Genomic DNA, 24345 nt, shown 5'->3' on the forward strand with positions numbered 1-24345 from the left:
TAGAAGCAGACTCCCCACTGAGCAGGGAGCGCGACACGGGGCTTGATCCTAGGACCCTGGGATCCTGACCTGGGCCGAGGCAGACACTTAACTGACTGAGCCACCCAGGCACCCAAACTTGATTTTTCTTTTTTCTTTTTTTTTTTTAAGATTTTATTAGTATGAGCCTGGGGTGGGGGGGCACAAGGAGGTGGAGAAGCAGACTTCCCGTTGAGCAGGGAGCCCAACCTGGGGGCTGGTTGCTATGACCTTGAGATCATGACCTGAGCTGAAGGCAGACACTTAACTGAGCCACCCAGGCGCCCCTTGATTTTTTTTTTTTTAACAAATAAATGCTGTTTGGGTTGAATTGTGTCTCCCCAAAAGATAATGTTCAAGTTCTAGGCCCTGGTACCTGTGAAGGTGACCTTATTTAGAAATGGGAACTTTGCAGATGTAATCATGTTAGGATGAAGTCCTACTGGATTTGTGCGGGCCTTAATTAATGCCTAGTGTCCTTATAAGAGGGAAGTTTGACTTCTGGGTATATACTGGAAGGAAATGAAATCATCTTGAAGAAGAGATCTGCACCCCTATGTTCACTGCAGCATTATTTACAATAGCCAAGACCTGGAAACAACCTAAATGTCAATGGATGTGTGGATAAAATGTGGTATAAATATATAGAGACAGTAATATTTATTATTCAACCATAAGAATGGAAATCCTGCCATTTGCAACAATATGGATGGAACTTGAAGGCATTATACCAAGTGAGATAAGGCAGAGAAGGACAAATTCTGTATGATTCCATTTCTATGTAGAATCTGAAAACAAACAAAAAAACCCAACTCGTAGGAACAGCAGTAGTTTGGTGGTTCTTGGCGGCGGGGGGGGTGAGGAGGGACAATGGGTGAATGTGGTCAAACGGTACAAACTTCCAGTTATGAGTACGTTCCGGAGATCTAACAATCCCCAGAGGGCAGCACAATGATTATAGTTAATGTATACTTGAAAGTTGCTTAGAAAGTAGGTCTTAAAAGATCTTAGCACACACAAAAAGGTAACTATGTGAGGTGAAGGTAACCTTTTCATAATCGTTTCCCAATATATATGTGTATCAGATTATTACGTTGTACACTGTAAACTTACACAAAGTTATATGCCAATTATATCTCTGTAAAGATGGGGGAGAAATATTTTTTTAAAAGGGAAATTTGGACACAGAGAATGCCATAAGACAATGGAGGCATCGATTGGATTTATCTGCAAGCCAAGGAGCACCCAGGACTGCCAGCCACCAGGACAGGCATGAAACAATTCTCAGAGTCTTCAGAAGAAACCACTCCTGCTGATACCTTGGTTGTGGTTTTCTGGCCTGAACTGTAAGAATAGATTTCCGTTGCTTTCAGCCACCCAGTTTGTAGTAATTGTTACAGTAGTCACAGAAAAGTGAAATAAATACTAATGTAGAAAATGTAAATCTAGAAATATGACCCACATTGTAATTTTATAAAATCACTTGTTTAAAGTTGGCATACAAGTGAAAAGGGGTGTCTGCAGGCATAGTCCACACTGAGATACAAATCATGAGGGCACTGTTTGATGCAATGGAGAGCAAAGTGCTTTGGCCTCTAGCTAGAGCCTTGAGGTTCTCTTTTGTTCATCTCTTTTTTAAAAAGACCAAATCCTGAAAGTGACCTTATTATGCTTTCTTAGGAAAAGGAGTTCATAGTTTCTTTGACCACCTAGACTATGGAGAAGTGCAGTAAACAATGACTTTAAAAAGGACAGCTTATCCTTGTGTTTCACAGATGTTCCCAGAAGACTGCAGTTTTAACTACCAAGCTAGAAGGCACATTTTTTTGCCAATAAAAGCAATCAACCCGGAGAGCCTCAGGAAACAACCAGTAGCTCTCCCTTATCCCCAGTTCTCAGATTAAGAATCTGCTGGCACTGATTGCTTGAATACCACGTGCCTTAGCCAGAGCTTAACCACTAGGGAACCTCCCTGAATTGACCTGAGGATGTCACTTCCAATACGGCAAAAGAGACTGACTTGTGTGAACTGTTTTACCTCTTCCTACTTTCACACCCAACCTATTCGACTGGACACCAAGGGGCACTGACTGCTGAAAAACCCAAGTCACACACAAGGATGCCCCGCCGCAACGCAAGCGGTCTGGTGTGAACTATAACGTTTCCGGGAACGGAGAAGTAGAAGGCAGGGAAGGCAGTGGTTCCTCGGACCGAGAAACTGCGTGGCAAGTTCCCTTTGTGCCCGAAGAGTGCTGGCTTCACAGGAATTAGAGGCATTCTGAGCTGACGGGGTCACCTTCGACCCTCTGTATCTTCTTTTCTGCACAGGCGCCAGTTCGAGTGCGGGAGGGGGCGCTGAGCTAACTGAGGGTCTGGAGCTTCAGCGGGTAGTCGAAGGCGGGGTTTTTGTAGGCCACCAGGTGCGTGTCGTAGCTCTGCGGGCGCGGCGTCCGGCCTCGCCTGCACAGACACGCGGCGAGCAGCAGGGTGCTGACGAGCAGCAGGCCGCAGGCGGCGCACAGCCCCGCGAAGATGAGCACGAAGCTGGGCTTGGTGGTGAAGGCGGCGCACGCCCGCGTCCGGCCTGAGGCCGGCGGCTGGCTCAGGCCCGCGCGGTTGGCGGCCAGGACGCACACACGGTACGTGGTGCCGGGCCAGAGCCCGTACAGGGGGTGCTGCCGGGCGGTGGCATAGATGTCCGCCACCACCGTCACCGACTGGTTCCCCGGCCGGCCCTCGGGAGAGTAGCGGATCTCGTAGCCGCGCACCACCGAGTTCGGGGCGCACCAGCGGACGAGGGCCGACGTGTCGGTGGTCTCGGTCACCTCCTGCAGCCTGGGGGGGTCCGGGAGGGTGTCTTCCCCGCTGAGGCCGGGGCACCGGCACCGCGAGCGCCTCTGCAGCTCCGCGCACGGGGTCTGGAGGTGCTTGCAGGGCTGGTAATCACAGGGGACGTCCTGGGGAGGCGCTCCCACCTCCTCCTTCTGCCCCCCCTCCTCCTCACTGGAGTCGTCCAACAGCAAGATTGGAATCGCGCCCTCGGAAGGACTCGGGTGGGGCTCCTGCGGGGTGGCCTGTGTCGTGCAGTCGGGCCGGGGCGCCCGCACTGGGCTCCGGGGGGTAGGGGAGAGCTCAGGGTGTTTGCGGGCCGAGGCGGTGGAGGCGGCCGAGACGTGAGGCGCTTGCACCAGCCCGGCAGCGTGTTGTTCTTGGTGCTCCGTCCCCGCTGTGCTTGCAGCCCCGCGCAGAGCGCCGGAGCTGCTGGAATCCGCCGTGGAGACGGCCTTGGACGGGGCGGTCCCCACCTTGATGCCCCTGTGTGACCCTGAAGTCTGTGTGGCGGAATCCGCGGGGAGGGAGGGGGGCTTGGTGACACTCTGTCCAGCTTCCACAGGTGGAGGAGTGGAGGCGGCCGTGCTCGGTGGGGTGCTGAGATCCTGTGTAGATGGTGTCTGGGTGAAGGGAACAGAGTCGGGCGAGCTGGAATCGAGGAGGGTGGTGTTTTGGTCCAAATGGCACACAGTGGGCAGCTGGGTCAGCGAAAGAGGGGCCGAGAAGGTGTCTTGGGATCCTGGAGCTGGTTCGCACACCGTGTCTGCTGCCCTAGAGGGGAAGCCAACCAATTAGAAGGTGTTTGAGTCCTCGGTGCAGACAATCCCTGTCATCAAACCCTGTCAATGTGTCTGCCAGGTACCACCTGCTACACACTCTCGGTCCCTCACTTCCCTGACCCTCAGGGCAACCTGTGGAGGAGGCTTCCCTCGTGGTTCCCATTGGGCAGAGAGAGAAACAGAAGCTCAGCAAGAGGAACGAACGGCCCAGGATAGCAAGTGGCAGAACCTAAACCCAGGGCAGGCATTGTGAATGGTGGTTCCGATTCTCCCAGTATAGTCTGCCATTTTGTTGTCACGGATCTGCTTCCTGGCTGAGTACTAGTAATAATACTCACACTAGCTAATATTTTCTGAGTCCTTGCCATATGCTAGTGACTACTGTTTGCACTTTACTGTATCAACTAATTTAATCTGTGTAACCTAATGAGGTAGCCAGAATTATCCCCATTTTACAGATGAGGCAGTACCGGCACAGAGAGGTTAAGTAATACAGCCCAAATCAACAGCAGTAAGTGTGAAGAGGCTGCACTCTCAACCTCTTCATTAATACTATAGTGAGACCCTTCACTGCAAAGGGCCTGGGTCCTTATCTTTGGAGGTAACATAAAGGGGATGGGGGGCAGACTGATCCCCACTTCACAGCTGGGTTTGGGTGGGACGTGAAAAAAAACGCACAGGATGGGGGGAGGTGTCTCCTAAAGTGAGCTAGAAGTGCTAGTGGAGCTGGTTTGAGGGTACTCACCACAGAGGTACCCCCAGCCAGCCCCTATTCTCTCCTGGTGGCCAGCCTGGGCATGGCTCTCCACTGTAAAAACAGCTCTTCTAGCCAACGGCCAACAGGAAGTCTTTGAAGGACTTCTTTTTCCCCTGTCCCACAACAGCTCTGTAAGCCCACTGGCCTTGGAATGAATGATGCAGAAGACCGGGTTGCATCTTGGGGACTCACTAGTGGGGCCCAGCAGTTAAGAGCCACCTCCACCATTTTGGAGGAAGATGGACCCTGCCTCCGCCACCCAACAGCTGCATGAACCTCAGCAAGCACCTCCTCTCTTTGGGCCCCAACCTGCTCGTCCGCAAAATGGAACAAAGATAAGACTGTCTTGGCGGAGACAATCCAGGTGTTCACTTAGCCCATTTTTTTTTTCCTACTGGGCACAAAACTAGACCCCATTTCCCAGCCTCCCTGGTAGTAGGTATGGCCTGCTTGCTGACATCTGGCCAATGAGATGTGAGTGGAAGTGAGGAGCCACACCTCCTGGCTTGGCCCATTAAAACCGTGGTGTCTGTTCCTCCGTGCTTTCTGCCACTCTGGCTGGCTGGAACCGAGAGCCTGGATTACTGGGGGACCCTGAGTGTGACGACATGGGGGATGGCCCCTTTGCCCAACACTGCCAACCTGCCCAAGATGAGCAAGCCATAAAGCTGTGAGAACTTCAGCCCACCTCTTGGTCATCTGCTTTGTAAATGTGTTACCTGCTTAGGACGATCCTCTCTGCATCCCTGAGGAGCCAGGACAAGTCACAGCTGCACAGGAGGGGGTTGCCGAAGAGGTTGATGGACAAGACCTGGGAAGAAGGCAGCCTCCACGGAGGGAAGGAACTCAAGTTGCAGCTGAAATGCAAAAAATGAAGTCAGGCTTTAAAAACCAAGTCAGAACTATTCCCAGAGAGCCATGGGGGTGTCCCTGCAAGACCATTCTATTAGCAGTTAGATGATACTACTTTGCACAAAACTCTTAAATGACCTAAGACTTCATTTTTTTGTCATCTGTAAAGTGGAGATACCAGCCCAACTCAGTCACTATCGCCCCTCATATCAAATGGAGCCAATACTCCCCTGTCCATTTGTTATATCAAAAAGAGTCTGGGATAATGAAACTGTTTATTAAGTGTACATCTCCACACAAAAGTAAGATGTTGTTATTATAGACCAGTCACAAGGAATGGCAGAAGTTGTTCATTCATGAGAACACTCTCGAGTATGTACTATTGCAGTTGAACTGTCGTTGATGGCATTCAACACCAGTCCTTTGGAAGATGCCTCGCTGAAGTGTATCAGTTAAGCTCTTGCTGAGTAGAAATTTCCCCAAAACTTAGTAGCTTATGACAACAAATATTTGTTCTTTCTCATGATTCTGTGGTTCTTGTGGTCCGGGCCAGACCGGGTGGGGCTGGAAGATCTAGGATGGCCTCCCATATGGGGAGCCTCAACTAGGTTTGCTGGGCCTCCCTCCACGTACTCCTCATCATTCAGGAGGCTAGCCCAGGCCAGTGCACGTGGTGGTGGAGGGGTAGGGTCCCCACCAGCCAGGAAGGGAGAACTCCAATCCTCAACTGCTTTCAAGCCTCTGCTTGCGTTGCTTTTGCTAATGTCCCACCTAAGCAAGTCACATGGCCAAGTCCAGGTTCAAGAGGTGGAGAACAGACTCCACTTCTTGATGAGAGGAGCTGCAAAGTCACATTGCAAAGGGGTGTGTCTACAAGGAAGGGAGGAATGACTGGGGCCATTTTGTTAAGGGTCTAGCACACCCAGCAATGGCGGGTCCCCTCCCAATGCACGGCTCTTTCTTCTCTGGAGTCTTACAGAGCATTTGGCCTCAACTTTCTCAACTCCTTGAGTCCCCTGGCCTCCTCACACATACTCAGTTATACTTGGTCTTGAGCGACAGGAGCTGCACTTTACCTTCAGGTTTCTTCTGACCGAAGGCTGGCTTTCCTCCACCTGCCTGGGAACCATCTGCCTTCCCAGCTGCTCTGTGGGGGATGCTCATGTGCCAGGTGAGGACGGACCCACTTCTCAGATCTGCTCTAACACTCTGGGGTGGTGGGGACCGGACAGTTGTCCCCTCTGGAAAACCAGATATATGTGTGTGCTATTTATACAGAAACTTAATGCACACATAGGAGTAAAGACATCTATGCATGCTTGCTTTCAGCAGCTTTCACGGAGCTAGAGTGGATATCTTAGAACGAGAGTTTACTTGGCACTCCAGCATGCCAAGGAAATACTTTTCTTTTTGCCTGAAGGGGGAGAGGGAAAGGACTATCACCTTCTTGAGCAGGTAACATTGCCCAGGGCTTTACCCTCATTATCTCACTGACATCATTATGACAATTCATTGACAGAATAACATTTCGCTCATTTTACATATAAGGAACATGAGTCCCTTCCTTATCCTGTGGCCCTTTCTGCCACCAGTGCACCTTGCGTGTGATAAAATCAAGTCGAATCACCACCTCCATGGAGGTACGGGAGGGCCTGGCTCACATCCTGGTGTGTTGCGTGTCTCTGCGTCTGAACTTACAGAGCCCTAGTGTGAAAGAAGTTTCACTTGCTGTCCGAAATAACCTCTTTTCACTTCTTCGCTGAGCCACTGCCCTTCCCTCCTGCATATCGGAGGGGGCCATGGAGGGCTTTGGGCACCCTGGTTGGCAGCAGCCAGAAAGGTGCCCATCCCCTCACCAGTGGGGGCTGGCCGTGCCAGGGCAGCCGAACATGAGTCGGTATTTAGCACAGCCCCCCAGGGGAGACTGTGGGTGAGCTAAGGAGAGCAAGAGTCGGCCTGGCTGAGAAGGGGGAGAGAGCGTCCAGCAGGGCAGATGGAGACGCTTGAGAGCACCAAGAAAGCAAGTGGCTGGTTCCTTCCCCCCACCAGCTGGAGCACAGGTGGTACGGGCCCGGGGGCGGGTGGCTAGGATGAGCCAGAAGGGATTAAACCTTCTCCTTCAGGCCCCGGAAGGCACTACAAGGTTTTCATTTGGCAGGGGACTCAATCAGATTATGACTTTGACCTCTTGGCTGAATGTGGTGACTGGATCGCAAGTGTTCCCAACCTGGGGTCCGCAGAGACAGGGTGTGTGACCGGGGATGGGGTCAGGATTTGAGCAGGGGCAGTGTGGCTCCGCACCTGATACCTTACATACAAGTCTGAAGCTCAGAAGAGGAGTCTGAGCCGGAGAGAATGCTATCCCTCTCACCAACATCACCACCACCACCACCATCATCACGATTGCCATCACTGTCGCCAGTTCACCATCACTACCAACATCATCATCCCCATCGCCTTCACAGCCATCACATCGTCTTCACGGATGGTACAGCACACACCACGTGCCACGCACTGAGCCAAGTGCTCTGCACGTTCTGTTTCCTTTTCTCCCATGACAAACCCCAGAGTGAACGCTCTGGTTGTGGCTGGAGCTAGCAGAGAAATGAGAGGAGTGGCTACTTTGAAAGTGTTGATGGGGCAAAGGTGCTTCCCGGGGCCCAGATGTGGGCCCCCAGGAAAGGAGGTGGCCTGGGGTCATCTTCAAAGGGATGCTGGCCTTCCTGTGGAAGTCAGGACAGGAACTGCTCTTGATGAGGACAGTGGATACAATGACACTTTGGACAACCAGGACTGAAAGGACCGACCCTGGGTCCCAACTACCCTCTCACCTTTCCTCCCTAGACCATTCAAACTTCGGAAGGGCTGAACTGCATAAATCCCTGGGGTGGGTTGGAGGGAAGCAGATGGACCCAGAAATGGAGAAGAACCTGATGCCTCATCCCCTCTTCTTACTGCAAGTTTCTCAGCCTGGGCTTAAAGGAAACTTTATACGCATGAGAGTTTGGAGTTTTACTATTACTCTGGACAAACCGAGTTGCATGCTTATTAGGCTAATGGACTTTCTGGTCCCAACTAAGATATCAGCCAAAGGATGAGGAGGAACAGAAGTGCAGAGAGGATGCGAAGGAGCAGAAAGAGAGGAATTAAGGTCTGGTTAGTGCTGCAAAATGGTTACAGGTGTTCAACTTAGTGTAATGGGCAGAAATCAGTTATGGGATTCACATGTGTCTTAGAAAACACTTACTTCTGGAGGAGAAGGACCTGTAGGTGAGGAGTGGCTTGGAAGATGTGTGTGTGGACAGAGGTAAGTGCTGAGGAGTCTTGACAATCCAGCTGCTGCAGGTTGGGGGTCATCTTGAAAATGTCCCCCTCCAGGATTCTCAGCCTGGGCATCTTCCTCAGGTAGAGTGCTGTGAGCTTCGGCAGGTCTCTGATCCACCCCGACTGCACTGAAAGACAGAGGGGAAACTGCCCACTACCCAGCAAGGCACAAACCTGAGAGGCCAGCATAGCATCACGGAAAGAATGAGAGGGACAAGGTGAGCATAAAGGTCATTGCTGAGCGTGGGCACTCAGCAGCTTTGGGAATCTCGGAAGCATAGACCATTTCAGTTGGAAGAGCCCTCAGAGACCCACTGGTCTTTCCTTCCTTTCCTTCCAGCCCTGGGGCAGCCAAAGTCAGAGAGTAGAAGGACAGGCCCAGGGCCACACAGCTGGGAAGGGATAGAGCGGGGATTTGAACCCAGGACACTGTCTCCAAGGCCACTGTTGCCCACCTTCTTGTTAAACTCCACAGGGCAATACCCCAGACTTCACTCTGATGGCTACCAGAAGTGGAGACATTTTTGAGAGAGGCAAGGATGGAGGAGAGGAGGAGCAAGGCTGGGTGAGGCCCAGAAACCTAATTTTGTGGCTCTCCGGACAAATGGAGAATGTGCCACTTTCACTGTTTTCCATTCTCGCTTTTTTTTTTTTTCCTGTCTGCGGTGGAACAGGTGATTATAGGCATAGTGTTTTTTAAAAAATAAAACCAACCTTGTGAATCAGTCAAAACATGTCAAGTACATGTCTTGTTTGAAGATTCAACGTTCACAGAAACAATTTGAGCCAAACCAAGTAGAAAAATCAATGAATTCATCGGTGGTGTATTTGGTGCGAAATTCATTCATTAATCAGCCCCAAAGCGATGCCCCCACTTCCCCATTCTATAAGCACTTGCCAGCTCTGCTGGGTAGCAGAACAGAGTGGCTAAGGTTGGGCTCTGGGCCCCGAGGGCCTGGGTTCAGATTTGCAGCCACCCCTTAATGAGCTGGGAGACCGCGGGCCAGACATTCACCTGTGGGTGCCTTGGCTCCCTCCTAAGTAAAGCAGAGCTGCGTAATAACAGTCCCCACCTCTTGCGCCTCCAGGAGTTAACCCCAATGTGGCCCTTCGGACCCGGGCCCCCTGGGCTCTGGAAATGGAAGGTGGGGTTATTTTCGAGGCGCAAGCTAGGCGCCCGGGTCGCCGCCCCGGAGGAAGTTCACGGCCCCGCCCCGGGAGCGCCGGTCCAGCCCGGCTCCGAACTGCCCGCGAGGCCCGGACTCACCCCGCTCCAGGAACGTGCCGCTGAGGTCCAGGACCTCGAGCGCGCCGCCCGCTCCCGCGAAGGCCGCGTCGGCGATGCCCGCGCCGGGGTCGCGGCCCAGCACCGTGCCGGAGAGGTTGAGGAGGCGCAGCGCGGGGAGGCAGGCGAAGGCCCGGGGCTGCAGCGCCCGCAGCGGGTTCCCGGCGAGCGCTAGCGAGCGGAGGCCGGGCAGCGCGGGCCCGGCGCACGGCGGCAGAGCGGCCAGCAGGTTGTGGCTGAGGTCCAGCGTGTGCAGCGCGGCCGGCCCGCCGGGGCCCCAGCGCAGCGCGGCGATGCGGTTGTGGCGCAGCGTCAGCACCTGCAGCCGCGCCAGGGGCGCGAGCTCGGCGGCGCTCAGGGCGCGCAGCAGGTTGTGGCTGCAGTCCAGGCTGCGCAGCGCGGGCGGCAGGCAGCCGGGCAGGCGCTCCAGGCTGCGGTTCGCGAGGCTCAAGGTCGAGGCTCCCGCGGCGGGCAGCCCCTCGCAGGGCGAGCCCGTGGCATTGCCGGTGCCGCTCTCCCAGGGGTCCTGCCGAGTCAGCCGGAAAAGAGGCCCCCTCTCCTGGTGGGGCCTTGCCCAGCCTAGGCGCAGCGCGGTGGGCAGCAGCAGGGGCAGCGGCAGCAGAACCCACCACATGGTGCGTGGCTGGGGAGAGAACAGCGGGACAGCCCCTTCAGTCCGCAGCAACCCTGGAACGAAGGGGCAAATGTAAGAAGCACAGACCCTAGATGTTTCCTGAAGGGCGGGGTGGGGGTGGGGGGCACGTTCCTGTGGCACCTCCTGCCCTTCCTGCCCCCAGCCATGCCTTTCCCTCTAGTTCACTTGCGGATTAGCATCCACAGGTGGCTTCTTGCAGAAGGCGTCCCTCATCTGTCCCCTCCGGCCTGAACCTCCAAGTAACCTCCTCCCTTGTCCCCACTGCATGAGCTTCTGGAGGGAAGAGACTGTGTCCTTTATTGCTGTAAACTTTCCCCAGGTGCACAGACGCGGCTCCAGAAACGTCTATTAATAATGAGCCAGTGAATGACCTCAGGCAGGAGAAGCTCTGCTGGAATAGAAACATGGGGCTTCCGGAAGATTCTGTCAATTCCAACAAAACTCAGTTGCCTCAGTTTTTCCCCTTAGATCTGCCCAGCCACAGGTGAGTCCGATTTGCATTTGACCTGGTTTGCAGGTCATATTTTAAAATTGAGTTCTGAGGGCTGAACTTTCTCTTCAGAGGGCTTTCTTGAGAGGGCCCTCAGGGTTGCCTTTTGGGAAGAAAAGAGCCCCCAGAAAGCTGTGAGACTTGGAAACCTGGAATCCAGCGTTTCCTGGTCACAGGCTGGTTCCAACAAAAGCCAGGGCCCCTGAGGTCAGCCCGGCCCTGGAGGGGTGGCCGAAGGCTCTAGGTATGGAGTTTCTAGAGTCCCCAGAATTTCTTAGGGCAGCTGGGAGATCAGGTAGGGGTAGATCACAAAGCCATGGGCTAGTTTGGGAGCTGCAAAGCTACTTCCAACCAGGCCTGACCTCGAGGTCACTGCTTCCTGTGGGCCCCATCTCTGCAGGTGTGTATTCCTCTACCCCACTGTCTCTGCTGACCACCAGGTTTCTGAGCAAGCACCCAGGCTCCAGGGGAAGGGCTTCTCTCTTGCTAGTTGGGGGTCAAGGCAATGAGAAGGATCCTGGAAACTGAGGCCAGGAGTCCAGGCATCTGGCAGTATGTCATACTCACCCTAAGCTGTCCTTTTGGAGTGTGGCAACCCCTGGATGGGCCTTTACAGTCCTCTATCTTATAGGTTCCAGAGCTCCGTGACTTAGCCGCTCAACTCTGAATTCCAGAGGGAGGCCTGTTTCCTAGGTATCCCTGCTCCTGGCCCCACCCACCGAGAGGGCCTGAGATACTCCAGTCCCTGCAGCCCCTCCTTCCCCACCAAGACTTTGTGGTCCTTAGCCAACACTCTCACTGCCTGTTTCCTTTCTCCCCTGCTCTGGGACTGGGCCTAGGCCTGCCTCTTTCTAGGCCTGGCACCTCCATCCCGCCCTCCCCCATCTTTACCTCTCCCTGCACTGCCTTTCCAGGGCCTGACAAAGGGAGGGAGTCAGCTCTCCCTGGCCAAGGAGAGTCCTGAGGGCTAATGGGTGCAGTGAGGGAGAGGCGGCACTGTCACGTCCCAGGAATCTGATCCTCCTGCTGGGTGGTTCCCACTTCCTGGGATGGTTGAAGACTGCATGATGAGCTGGTATGAGGAGGAAGCCCCCTTTCCCAAAGGAGGAAAGCACTCCAGTCCAGAGGAAAGCTTGCAGAGTTTTAGAGGAAAAAGTGGCGGGAGAGTGGTTCCGCAGAAGAGTCTGGGAGCAGGGGCAGGCTCAAAGTGTCAGGAGTTAGTTGGACAGATAGGTAGTCAGGGCCAGGGTCATCAACAAGAAAATATGGAGTCAGGACAGCTAAAAGAAAACAGCATTAACATTCCATTTTGCAGCCTTTGCAGAAATGACTTCCGTCCTAAAATAAGACAATCACAAGGCATTTGTCCCTGTCATGGGCAAGCGACAATTAAGACATAAGCCCCCAGATGTCAGCAAAAAAACCCCATCAGCAGGTGAGCATGAACCAATAGGTAGACAGGTACGTGACCAAAGCCCCGATTGGCACAGCTCAGCACACCCTGATTGCTTAGGATAGTTCCACAAAACAGCTCATAAAAACCCCTCAACTTAGAAACACTGAAGGCAACCTGCTTGGGCCCCCCTCCCTCTCTGGGAGCTTTGTATCGCTCAATAAGCTTTGCTTTGCTGCCCACCACTCTGCATCTGGTCTACCCCTGCATTCTTCGAAGTGGCCTGACCAAGAACCGTAGGCAGAGAAATCCTGCAACAAAACCAGATCCAGGCGTTCCCAGGAATGGTTAGATTGGTTTCTCTGGGACCCAGTTTGGTGACAGTGTGGCTATGTGTCTCTCTGTTTATCTTGTGAAGATAAAGAGGGCGGAAATGCAGAAAGAACATTGCTGCCCCATGGCTGGGGCTATTGATGCCGCCTACCAAGAGCCCAGGTCTCCCCGAAGCTGCACTGATGTTAAATGTGCTTTGTTTAGCGCAGACAGAGCCCTCCTCCCCCATAGTGCCAAGACTGGTCGTTTTGTCTGAGAGCCTTTGATCTGCATCTCCCACCCCCATCGCCTTCCCGCCACTGCCAGGGGTTAATCATCCCCAGCATTGTGTATACAGACAAGGACCAGAACTTCATGGATCTTTCCTCCTGTCAGTCCTTATCTGAAAAGCCCTGAGGAACCCCAGGACACCTCGTAACTGGCATGTTGTGTTAATTGGATAATTGCAAGTCCCACTGGGATCTTCTTTGAGGCCTTCTCTACCCAAAGCCTCAAAATAACAGCCTAAGTGCCGGCCTGGGACCTTGCTGCTCAGCATTCCTTCATCTGCCCCGGGTGGGGGCAGGGAGAGGCGTGTTCTGTACAGCCCTGTCTGGGGCAATGCAGTCACTGTCCAGAAAGCCCAGGGCCCAGGCCCCAGAGCCCCTTCCTGCCAACCTCCTCTTAGAGTTAATCCAGCCAGGTCTAGCCTCTAGGCCAGCAGGGGTTTGGGGAGTACAGGCGGGGCTCTCAGATGAGAGGGGTCAAATCTGAAACAGAGCCCTGAAGAGGAAGGAAGCTGGCCCCCCAGGGAAGCCTATAAAGAGGATCCCAGGGAGCAATGTTGGGTGCTCGTCTGCACACCAGTGGGGCAAGGGGGCTGAGAAACCCCACTGAGGTCATTTCCCTGCACTTGCCCAGAGCCCCAGGCCTTCTGAGCCGACGTCTTGTCCCCGCGGCTTGCTGGCTAGCTCACCAGTGGTGGCCAAGGCCTGGCCTGGGCAGGATGACCCGATGGCTGAGCTCAGCCATCTGGTTTGCTCTTGTCATAGCCAACCCAAGCAGACACACCCTTGGTGGGCTGCCCAGTTGGGCTTTTGAGTTGGGGAGGCTGGTGGTAGACCTTCAAGGCAGAGCTTGCTTACTGGTTTTGCCCAGGTGGCTGGTTGGCTTTGCCCCAGTGGGGACACTCAGCTTGTCGGCACTGCCACCTTTTTAAAATCGGATGTCTACTATAGTCAGAGCCTAACGCCATATGCATGTACTATTATTCCCATTGTACAGAGAGGGAAACTGAGGTTCACAGGGGCTGCCTAGGTTCTGGAGCACACAACTAGCTAGTCTGTCTGGCTTAACCATGCCTTCTACTGCCTCCCACAGGCCTCAGCATTTGACCATGTAATACTCCCTATAAGCACAAGAGAACATTTTCCAAATATTTAGATAGACCCAAATCATGCAAGCAGCCGGGACGGTTGGGAAATTTCTTTTCATAGTTGAGCAGCTCATTTTCAGAAGGAACAGAGCCAACTTCTTGCACCCCTGTTGCCCAGGACAGAGGCAGACACCTGGGCAGGGACACTGGGCTCCTCTCAGGAAGCCCCTGGCCTTTTTCTTCAACCTCTTCTCTTCCAGCACCTCTGGGAGGTCAGGAAAAGGTAACCGAAGTGTTTGTCCCCTCTGGACAAGGGTGCTAAGGCCCCACAACAAAGCCCTGCGACCAACCACTTTGCCATGCCACGCCAAATGCCACGCCATGTCCTGTTCTCTATCACTTTACCCAGATGGTTCCCTCTGCCGAGATGCTCTCTGCCTTGACCATCTGACTCTCCATTTAAACTCACTCTTCCACACCTTAAGAGTTGACCTTGAGGGACGCCTGGGTGGCTCAGCCAGTTAAATGTCTGCCTTTGGCTCAGGTCATGATCCCAGGGTCCTGGAATCGAGCCCCACATGGGGCTCTCTGCTCAGCAGGGAGCCTGCTTCTCCCTCTCCCTCAGCCTGCCGCTCCCCCTGCTTGTGCTCTCTCTCTATCAAATAAATAAATAAATACAATCTTAAGAAAAAAAGAAAAGAGCTGACCTTGAGATAAGGGCTTGGGTGCAGGTAGTTTGGGAGGCGCCCCTGAGGAACACAGAGAGGGGGGAGGAAGTGAGACAGGGAAGGGGAGGCACTGCGGCTGTGTTAATGAGCGGGACCCCCTGAGAGACTGTGTGAAGCACACCTCAGGATGAAGTGGTGAGGAATTGGGGGTATTTACCCACTGGCTTCTGCTTCTTGTTGACTTGAGGCTTCGTCCTGTGGCTTTAACTCCCTGACACTCCTGGCTTGTCCTGAGCATGGATTGAGCAGCTCTGATATGAGTGGGCATCGACAGCATCAGCAACCCTTCAAGATTTTGCCCAGGCAGGCCCTCCCTTGGTGTTCTCTCCCAGGTGCCCCAGGCTAACTGCCATCAGGTGGTTTGGCAAGGCTTCTCCTTAATACGTGCATTAAACTTCCTGAGAATGGGGCCACGTTGTTGTTCTCAGTAGCCCTGGGGCCCGGGAGTGAACGTGGCACTCGGGAGAAACGTTCAACAAATGAGTGGGAAGAGTACTCGGCAAGTCACAATGTCCTCTGCAGTGCCCGGGAGTGGATGGGGCAGGACTCAAAACGGTAAACATCGAATTCCCAGGCCCCCCAGCATCTCAGCATCGAAAGAGCTCAGGGGAGGGTGGACAGGGGATATGGGGGGTGTGGGTGGGGGTGGACGTGGAAGGAGAGAATAGAGTCACAAAGAAATTTCCAGCCTCGATTCCCAACACTCTCATGGATTTGGGGAGGAAAGATGTCATGGAAGTAGATCACAAGGTCAGAGTGTTAGTAAAACCAAAGCCTGCAGGGAAAAAAAAAAAAGAGCCAGCAATTAATTATACGCTTGGCCACACTTGTTTTCTGGACTTAGAGCAAAATCCAACTTGTGGATTCTTGGCCTTAAAAGCGCCTCTACAACCTGTCTGGTTCCACCCTTCCCTGCCCACTTTCGAGGGAGAAAACTGGGCCCTAGGGAGGGAAATTGGCTTGTCCAAGGTCACAGGGGTGAATCCCAGTAATCCAGTGAGAAGGAAGGGTGACCTGATTCTAGTTATTCTATTCTGCTCTGGGCTCATTTGCATAGTGGACCAGTCTCACCTGCCCTGGCATCAGCATTGTAAGTCTTTCCCCACGGGTATGGCTAAGTGAACACACCTGATGAGCATCAGGTCCCTGGGCAGAGTTTCTGGGGGGTTCTGGCTTCTGATCCCCCATCCTATCCCCAGAACTCCAGAAATAAATACCCCTAATATAGGTTGCCCCTGAGATCCAGAATTAGTGCTTCCCCAGGGGTCCTGTCCAGCCCTATTCACAGTTGCAACAGCCTGGGATGGGCCGAGGGGGGCTGGCCCGGGCGGCAGGTGACTGTTCAGCCGGCTGCCCTTGCCCTGCTTTCCAGATGCCAGACAGCTCTGCTGAGGGTTCTTCCCCTAAGTGCTGGAGCGGAATGTACAAGCCGGAGGCTGCATTCTTCTCTGACAGCTGAGATAAGCTGGAGAAATGGGAGGGGGGTTGAGGGAGGAGTCGGTACCAGGTTGTCAAGTCTCCGGGCAGCCAGCTCTCAGGGAATGGAATGCGGAGAAGAGGCCTTCAGGTGGTGGGGACCAAGATGTCTGAGTGGACTGCGCGGACGTGGCCGACCTGCCTGTGAGGAAGTGATCTTCAGGGAATGAAACAGTCATGGGTTGAGACTTGTGTTATTTTCCTATTGAGGCATCCCTCAGTAGCAGTTAAGTTTTCAGCATCATGATTTGTAGAATGCTTAGAATTTTAAAAAATACCGTGTGAGATTCTGTGAAAATCTATGATGGGTAAGATTCAAATTGAGATGAGAGGTCAGACTTTAGTCTGCCACTTTGTTTGGCGTGTAGGAAGTGGGACAAGACAGGACGTGGGCTTTTTTATAAAGCACGTTCTGGAACTTACTACAACGTGAGGCAGCACATGAGTGGAAAGGTCCTGAAACGGGGACAAGATATTGGGTCGGCATTTTAATGCTGCAGCGTTTTAAATTGGGTGCAATACCTGTATTCTTAAGCTTCTATCTCCTATTTTTCATCTATAAAGTCAACAAAGTGGTTGAGCACACACATCCTTCATCTGCGCATGCCCCAGGTGCTCAGTATATGACATGGGGACTCAGAGATGGACAAGACCTGGACCATGCCCTTCATGCAGTTCCCAGTCTAGAAGGGGTGGAAGACAGAACAGTCACCAACAGTGTGAGCGTGCTATCTTGTCACAGGAGGCTGAAATGCAAAGCTCTGTTAGGCCAGGGCAGGTGTCTAGCTTGTTCTCTGCTGAATCTCAGCGTCTGGCAGTCCCTGCCTACGTGTGTTTTTAAGAAATACTTGCTGAGTGAATGAGTGTTCCTGAACTGTGTCCACCCCTTCTTTGGTGTCTGATCCGTTATATTTCCTTATTCGGGATTTTCCACAGAGCAGTGGTGGTTTGCCTGTATATTTATTTCGATTTTTAGTATGTTAAAGAAAATCCTTCCCAAAGCAAAAGCATGCAAGTTGCACAAACAAGACAGTGATTTAGAATCTTCGAGAGCTTGGATGTTGTTTATTTCCCGTTGCCGCAGTGACTTGCACACACAGGAAGACTTTGTTGAAAGGAAAGACACATGCTATCCAGTAAGCATATGAGTGTGTGCTACTTACACGGAAATGCAAATTCAAGCCCCCATGACACACAACTCTGCACCCACCAGAAGGGTCAGATTGAAAACGACTGACAGTAATAAGTTTTGGGAAGGATGTGGAGCGCTGGAACCCTTATACACTGCTGGTGGGAGTGTCAAATGGTACAACTACTTTGGAAACTGGCAGCTTCGATGACTGCTAAGCATACATCTACGTAAGGACCCAGCAGATGTGCTCCTTATACTCAAGGAAAATGAGCATGTATCGCCTCCAAAAGAATATTTGTAAGAACTTTATTCATAGAAGCCCCATACTGAAGATTCCCCAAAAGGCTATACATAGGAAAATGAGTGCATAATCACGGTACAGTAGGGTATAGTCATACAGTGGGCTACTACACAGTCACAGAACAACAGTAACCCAGAGGAGACTCACAGACACTGTGCTGAACAACAGAAGCCAGGCACGAGAGTACCTACTGTATGGTCCCATTTATGTGAAGTTCAAGAGCAGGGAAAACTACTCCATGGTCAGACTAGTGGTGATTTTTGAAGAGCGTCCCAAGTGCATGGCCCAGTCGGTGTGAACTGGAGGTATGACAAGACATGGTGTGTTGAGGGAACGGGCAGTTCAATATGGCGGGAGGCTAGCGGGGGCCATGGTGGAGGAGTGTAGGGAGAAGACATTGGAAACGTTATTTGGGGTCGTTTTGTAAAAGGCCCTGTGGTGGTCTTTAGAGCTATTTGCCACATATGTCAGCTTTTCTCCGTCTGATCACTCAGTAAGATTGTGCTTCCTGGCCCCTGTGGTTGAAAGTTTCCATATTTTGTTCTGGCCAATGAGTGGTAACAGGAAGCTATGGGTGTCACGTCCAGACAATGCACTTAACTGCTGGTGTGAGACCCTCCAGGGCTCTCTCTTCCCCTCTGGCTTTGGCAGTATTTGGGAAGGCGGGGGCTATATCAGCCTGGGTCCCTGGGAAGACCGGAGCTCCCCTGCTGCTGCTGTGCCTGTATTGGGGAATAGACAAGATGTAAGTAAGTGAATACGATAATTACAGATTGCCGTTAAGGATCATAAATGAAATCAGCAGGCTGATGTGATAGAAAGGAATTGGGGAGGAAAATGGGGGCGGTCATGGGGAAGGATTGCTTTGTTTGCACTGAGGCCTGGGAATGAGAGGGAGCTGACATGTAAAGGGCCATGGGAATAATGTTCCAGGGAACAGCATGAGCAAAGATGCAGAAGCAGGAAAGAGCCTGCTGCGTATGAATCACGGAAAGCAGATCTTCGTGGCTGGAGGATAGCGGGAGATGGGAGAGGCGGGCAGGGATGTGATTATGCGAGTAGGTTGTGTTGAATGTCGGTCGAATTGCTTTGTCTGTTGTAGGCAAGAGCAAAGCTAGACTGCTCCGTGACGGGGGTGTGGAAAGTGTCTATGGAGGAGGAGATGATGCTGGTTCAGGAGTGATGACAGTGAAAGTGGAAATAAGTGATCACATTTGAAATACGTTGTGAAAGTGGAATCCACAAGACTTGTTAATGGATTGGAAGGGAGGTGTGGTAGGCTGAATCATGGCCCCCAGAGATACACGACTCTCAGTTCCTGGAACCTGTAGATATTACTAATACAGCAAAAGGAATTTGCATATGAGATTAAGGAGGGATCTTGAGAGGGGGAGATTATCCTGGTTTATCTGGATGGGTGCCGAATGGACTCACAGGTGTCTTTGTAAGATGGAGGCAGAGGGAGAGTTTACTACAGAGAAGAAGGCCATGTGGAGACCGAGGGAAGGTGCTATGCTACTGGCTTTGAAAGTAGAGGAAGGGGTCTAGGAATGGGAGGAATGCAGCGTGGAAGCTGGAAAGGCAGGGAAATGGATTGTCCCCAACCCTTTCCAAGTTAGTGTGGTCCTTCTGGCACTTTGTAGTTGGCTCAGGGAAACTGATTTCAGAATTCTCACCTCCAGAACTCTGAGAGAATAAATGCGTAGGTTGTTGGTGTTTTTATTGTGGTAAAATATACATAACAACACATATTTTAACGACTCCTTAGGTGTACTATTCAGGGCATTAAATACATTCATAATGTTGTGTAAGCATCACTGCTATCTATGCCTGAAACATTTTCGTCATCGCAACAAAAACTCTACCCATTAAATAATAACTCCCCTCTCCCCCTCCTCAACTCCTGGTAACCTCTTTTCTACTCTCCGTCTCTATATTCGTCTAGATACTTCCTATCAGTGGAATTGTATGATATTTGTCCTGTGTTGGGCTTACTTCACGAGGCGTGATGTTTATGCCGAGGTCCAACATGTTGTAGCATTTATCAAAGTTTTATTCCTTTTATGGCTGAATAATATTGTATGTTGTTTCAAGCCACCAGATTTGTGGTGATTAGTTATGCAGCCATAGGAAACGAATACGTGTGGGATGAGAGAGAAGAGACCAGAGATGATCCCTAGGCTCTTGGAGCTGAGGACTGGATGGATAGAGATGCTATTTACTGGGAAAGAGAAGTCTAATAGAGCAACAGATTTGGGGTAGGAAAATCACAGGCTCTGTCTTGGTCATATTAAGTTTGAGATGTCTGTTGGACCTATGGAGATGCTGAGGAGGATAATAGGACATCCAACTGTGGAATTCTGGGGAGAGGTCAGAGCTAGACAATTACATTTGGGAGGCATCACCATATAGATGATGCTTAAAGCCCGCATACTGGTTGAGGCTACCTAAGGCAAGCGTGTAGAGAGAGAAGAGAAGAGGACCAAGCCAACATTTGAAGGTGGAGCAGAGGAAGAGGAATCAGCCTAGCAGGCTGAGAAGGAGCAGCCAGGGAGGTGGGAGAAAAATCAGGAAAATTTGGAATCATGAAAGTTGAGAGAGAACAATGTTTCATTAAGGAGGGCACAACCAGTCAGGTTTTGACAGACTGAGTAGTGGAGGACATTTATGACCTGAACAAGAGTAGGCTTTAGTAGGGGAAGGGACGGAAGCCAGAGAGGAGTGAATTAAGGGCATGAGAAAGTATGTATTAGTCTTCTTAACTATTTGGAGAACTTTTGATGTGAGTGGGAGCAGAAAAATGGGGCAAAATAGAGTTTGAACCTTTTATAAGGTGGAAAATATTGTTGTAGCTATCTATGGCTACCCAGTAAGTACCCCCAAAACTTAGTGGCTCAAAGCAACAGTTATTATAGTCTATTCCATGATTTTTGAGGATCAGGAATTTGGTCATAATGTGGCTGGTTGATTCTTTTGTTCCATATGCATTGACTGGAGTCACTGGTAGTATTTAGCTGTTGAATGGGCTGGTTTTGAGGCTTCAAGATGACTTTACTCATGGGTCTGGCACCTGGGTGGGGCTGACAAAGGACTGGGCTCTGCTGAGACTGTCAGTTGGAGTGCCTACGTGTGGCCTCCCTAGCATGGTGGCCTCAGGGCTCCAAGAGGGAGTATCCTGTGAACAAAACAGAAGCTACATGGCCTTTTATGACCTACAGTTAGAAGTCACATAGCATTACCTTTGCTGTACTCTATTGGCCAATCTAGCCACAAGCTTACTCAGATTTAAGGGGAGGGGACATAGATCCCATCTCTCAGTGGGAGGACACTCAGAGAATGTGTAGCTATGTTTTAAAAGCCCCACAGATCGAGAACATGTTTGCAGTCTGGATGGGAATGTACAAAGAGATAGGGAGAGGTGAATGATGCCAAAGAGAGAAGAAAAACTGCAGGAATCAAGTCCTTTAGAGGTCATGAGGGGACAATACTCAATAGGCTGGGGATTGGGTGCTTTTCCAACTAGGGCAGGAGGAAAGAAAGACATTGTGAGGACAGATGAAGAGTGAAAAGATGAGGCCCTTCCCATCTGATGACATCACGTGCTCAATAATGTACAGGTCATTATATTACAAATCATCAGCCAAGGGAAGGTGTTGAGACAGGTTGAGAAGAAGGTACAAAATAGTAATTTCAGAGACTTGGAAATGTTAAGTATTCTTTTGAAAGGCAGATTTTAACAATGATGGCTTTTTGTCTTCATGGAAAATAGTATAGATTGTGTACATGATTATTAATCCTTAATAATATATTAATAACAAAATTACTTTTTTGGTGATTATTAATTATGCTAAGTATTTATGGAACCTATCTGAGATACTCTAAATACTAGGAAGTTGCTGACCAACTTAGGAATGAGCCACATGATATTATATTTCCATTTTGTTGCTGGAAGAACTAGCATTAATTTCATAAAGTAAGTCTGAGAAAGAAACCACGATTAGAACTCTGAGATTGTTTCCTTTTTTAGGAGAATCGAGAATGTGGAACATACCTGTTTATTTCACTTGAAGAGGATATTTGAGTCATCAGCTCCTGAGAGTGATTTAAAAAAATCATCTGGCAAGGGTTGGTGTTGAGCAAAGTTACATTGCAGATGATGTCGCTTTGCCAATGATGCTTTCAAGTGTTGAAAGTATATTTGTAATTCTTGCTCTAAAATTGCTTTCAGAATGAGTTTTTTACACACACACACACACACACACACACACACACACACACACACACACTAATCACCAGGGTTACTTTTGTTTGTTAAATTGTTCACCAAAATATTTTATTAGTCACAATCTCCTAATTCACCTTATTTTGTCTTGGCTATTTCCAAAAATTGAACCCCTATGAAAGTAATGAAGATTCATCAACAGTAAGGATAACTCAGATAAGGTGAACAAGGCTTTGCTGAAAATTTCCAAAGGGGAGTTTGAGGATGTTTGGAGCAGCACCGTTGGAAAGGTTCACACACATACTTCATAGAATTATAGTGTTTCAGGAGAGATTGAGATCTTAAGGTCCTCCAAACCAAACTTATTAGCTGTGCCCACTGACATCGCCTCTCTCTGTTATCCTTTATATTTATTTACCAGTTGGATTTCCAACCACTGTAGGCCAGGGTTGACCCTCTTTTCCATTACTCTATAAATTCACTTCTTTACTGTTCACCACAATCAGGAATAGATTCAGTGGCAAGTTATAGAAAACTCACTTAATAGTGGCTTAAACACATCTGTTTATTTTTCTTATATAACAGAGTCCAGAATTAGGCAGCTGTTGGTATCCCTTCAGCCACTCCATGATGACACAGACTTCTGTTTTTAGGCTCTCCCATGTTTAGTGCATTTCCTTTATCCTCAAGCTTGTTGCCTTCCGGTTGCAAGATGATGGCTGTACCTCCAGGTATTGTATCCAGACATTCAAGGCAGGTAGAACGGAGAAGGTGGAGGTGAAGCCAGCTGCATCTCCCTTCTCTCAGGATAGAAAAAGTTCCCCCAGAAATCTCCACAGCATGCTTTCCCTTAGGCCTCATTGGTTAGAACTGGTCACATGGCCACCCCTACCTGTGCAGGAAACTGAGAAGTTGGGGAATAGGATTGTCACGATTGGTGTAGACCATTAAGATCCATCACTGGGGCTGGATACATTGGCTCAGACAAAATCAGGTTCTGTTAGCAAGGAAGAAGGGAAAATTGTTTTGGTAGGTAAATAATAGTGTTGGCCACAATCGCAGTGTGCTGATTTTACTTCTGAAAAGGCTCTTGGTTCTCCCTACCTCTTTCCACTGGCTGAGCTCTGATCCTCAGGGTCTTTTATTTTGGCTAACGGAGGCAGCCTCTGAACTGACCCATCAACTTCTGGTATGACTATCCTCCATCCATTCTCCATCAGCTGCCAGACTTACGCTTCGAAAATGCAAGTCTGATTATGGCACCCCATGGATAAGAACCTTCACTGGCTCTCTCTCTCTACTAATGGCCTCTCTTCCAAGCTTGACTTTATTCCTCTCCTTCTCCCTACTTGGAAAACTCCTACTCACCCCTCAAGACCAAGTCTAAATGTCCCTTTCTCTGGGAAATCCTTCCTTCTTTGCTCTTGACTCTAACAAAACTACTCCCTTCCTTTTGTTCTCATATATCTTTTTTAAAAAAGATTTTATTCATTCATTTGAGAGAGAGAGAGAGCACATGCAGGGAGAGTGGGAGAGGAAGAAGGAAGCTCCCAGGTGAGCAGAGAGCCTGACATGGCGCTTGCTCCTGGGACCCTGGGATCATGACCTGAGCCGAAGGCAGATGCTTAACGGACTGAGTCACCCAGGCGCCCCTCTCATATATCTTTTTAGCGTATCAAGAATGATGCCTGTTATATACCATTACAGAGTTATTTGCTCAGATGTCTGTCTCTTGCTAGATTATGTTATCCTTAGCAGCCAGCATAGTACCTAGTACAGGGCAGGTGCTTACGCAGAGGGAGCGACTTGTTTCCTGACATCTATTCTCACCCTCTTTATCAGTAAAGGAACTCTGATTTTTAGTTGAGCCCATAGTGACTTTGAATAAAGACCAAATATTTCAACCTCCCTTGTAGTTCATTGAAACCATGTGACATGATGCCTAGAGCTAAAACAGCCATGTTGGGTCATGAGATGACTTTGTGAATAGAAGTTGTGCATAGGGGATGGGAAAGATGAAAGGGCATGGGTCCTTGCCATGGTCTATAATCTTTTATTGGCCTAGGCTTGCCTTTGGAATTTCCAGTGGAAGAGAGAAAGACCTCTCTTGTTTGAGCCACTATTATTTTCAGTTTTCTGTCACTTGTAGCTAAGCAATTTTAACTGGTAGAAATATATATATATTTATAATCATATATATTTATATTATTTATATATTTAACATATTATATATAATTATATACAATCATTAAATATATAAAATATATATAAATATAATTATAATATATATATTATATGATTATATATGATTTATATAATATATGTAACTAGTACATAAATATACAGTAAATGTAATAAATTATATAAACTATATATTATATAAGCTATATAGCTCCCTCTGCCATAATATAACA

At 50.1% G+C, this 24345-nt stretch overlaps 1 protein-coding gene across 1 annotated transcript; it reads right to left on the reverse strand.

The window, feature by feature from the left end:
- Positions 1-659: 659 nt before the first annotated feature.
- Positions 660-11680, reverse strand: LRRN4 (leucine rich repeat neuronal 4). The gene is made up of 5 exons (XM_045808834.2): positions 11560-11680; positions 9830-10534; positions 8486-8690; positions 5106-5243; positions 660-3621 (listed from the first exon to the last, which is right to left on the reverse strand). Exons 2-5 carry the CDS (start codon positions 10479-10481, stop codon positions 2379-2381), a joined length of 2238 nt encoding a protein of 745 aa, XP_045664790.2. The 5' UTR covers positions 10482-10534; positions 11560-11680; the 3' UTR covers positions 660-2378.
- Positions 11681-24345: the final 12665 nt, after the last annotated feature.

This window comes from Ursus americanus, chromosome 22 (genome assembly GCF_024610735.1).
Source record: "Ursus americanus isolate L20-20 chromosome 22, mUrsAme1.1.p, whole genome shotgun sequence".
Taxonomy (NCBI): domain Eukaryota; kingdom Metazoa; phylum Chordata; class Mammalia; order Carnivora; family Ursidae; genus Ursus; species Ursus americanus.

Bases quoted from the DNA above. Each gene is read 5' to 3' on its own strand.
- LRRN4 (XM_045808834.2), bottom strand. From the start codon at position 10,481: ATGTGGTGGGTTCTGCTGCCGCTGCCCCTGCTGCTGCCCACCGCGCTG. The intron at 5,244-8,485 runs GTAAGTGTTTTC...TTTGCATTTCAG, and splicing joins CAGGTCCTTCTCCTCCAGAA to CTGCAACTTGAGTTCCTTCC. The intron at 3,622-5,105 runs GTAACACATTTA...CTTCCCCTCTAG, and splicing joins GAGAGGATCGTCCTAAGCAG to GGCAGCAGACACGGTGTGCG.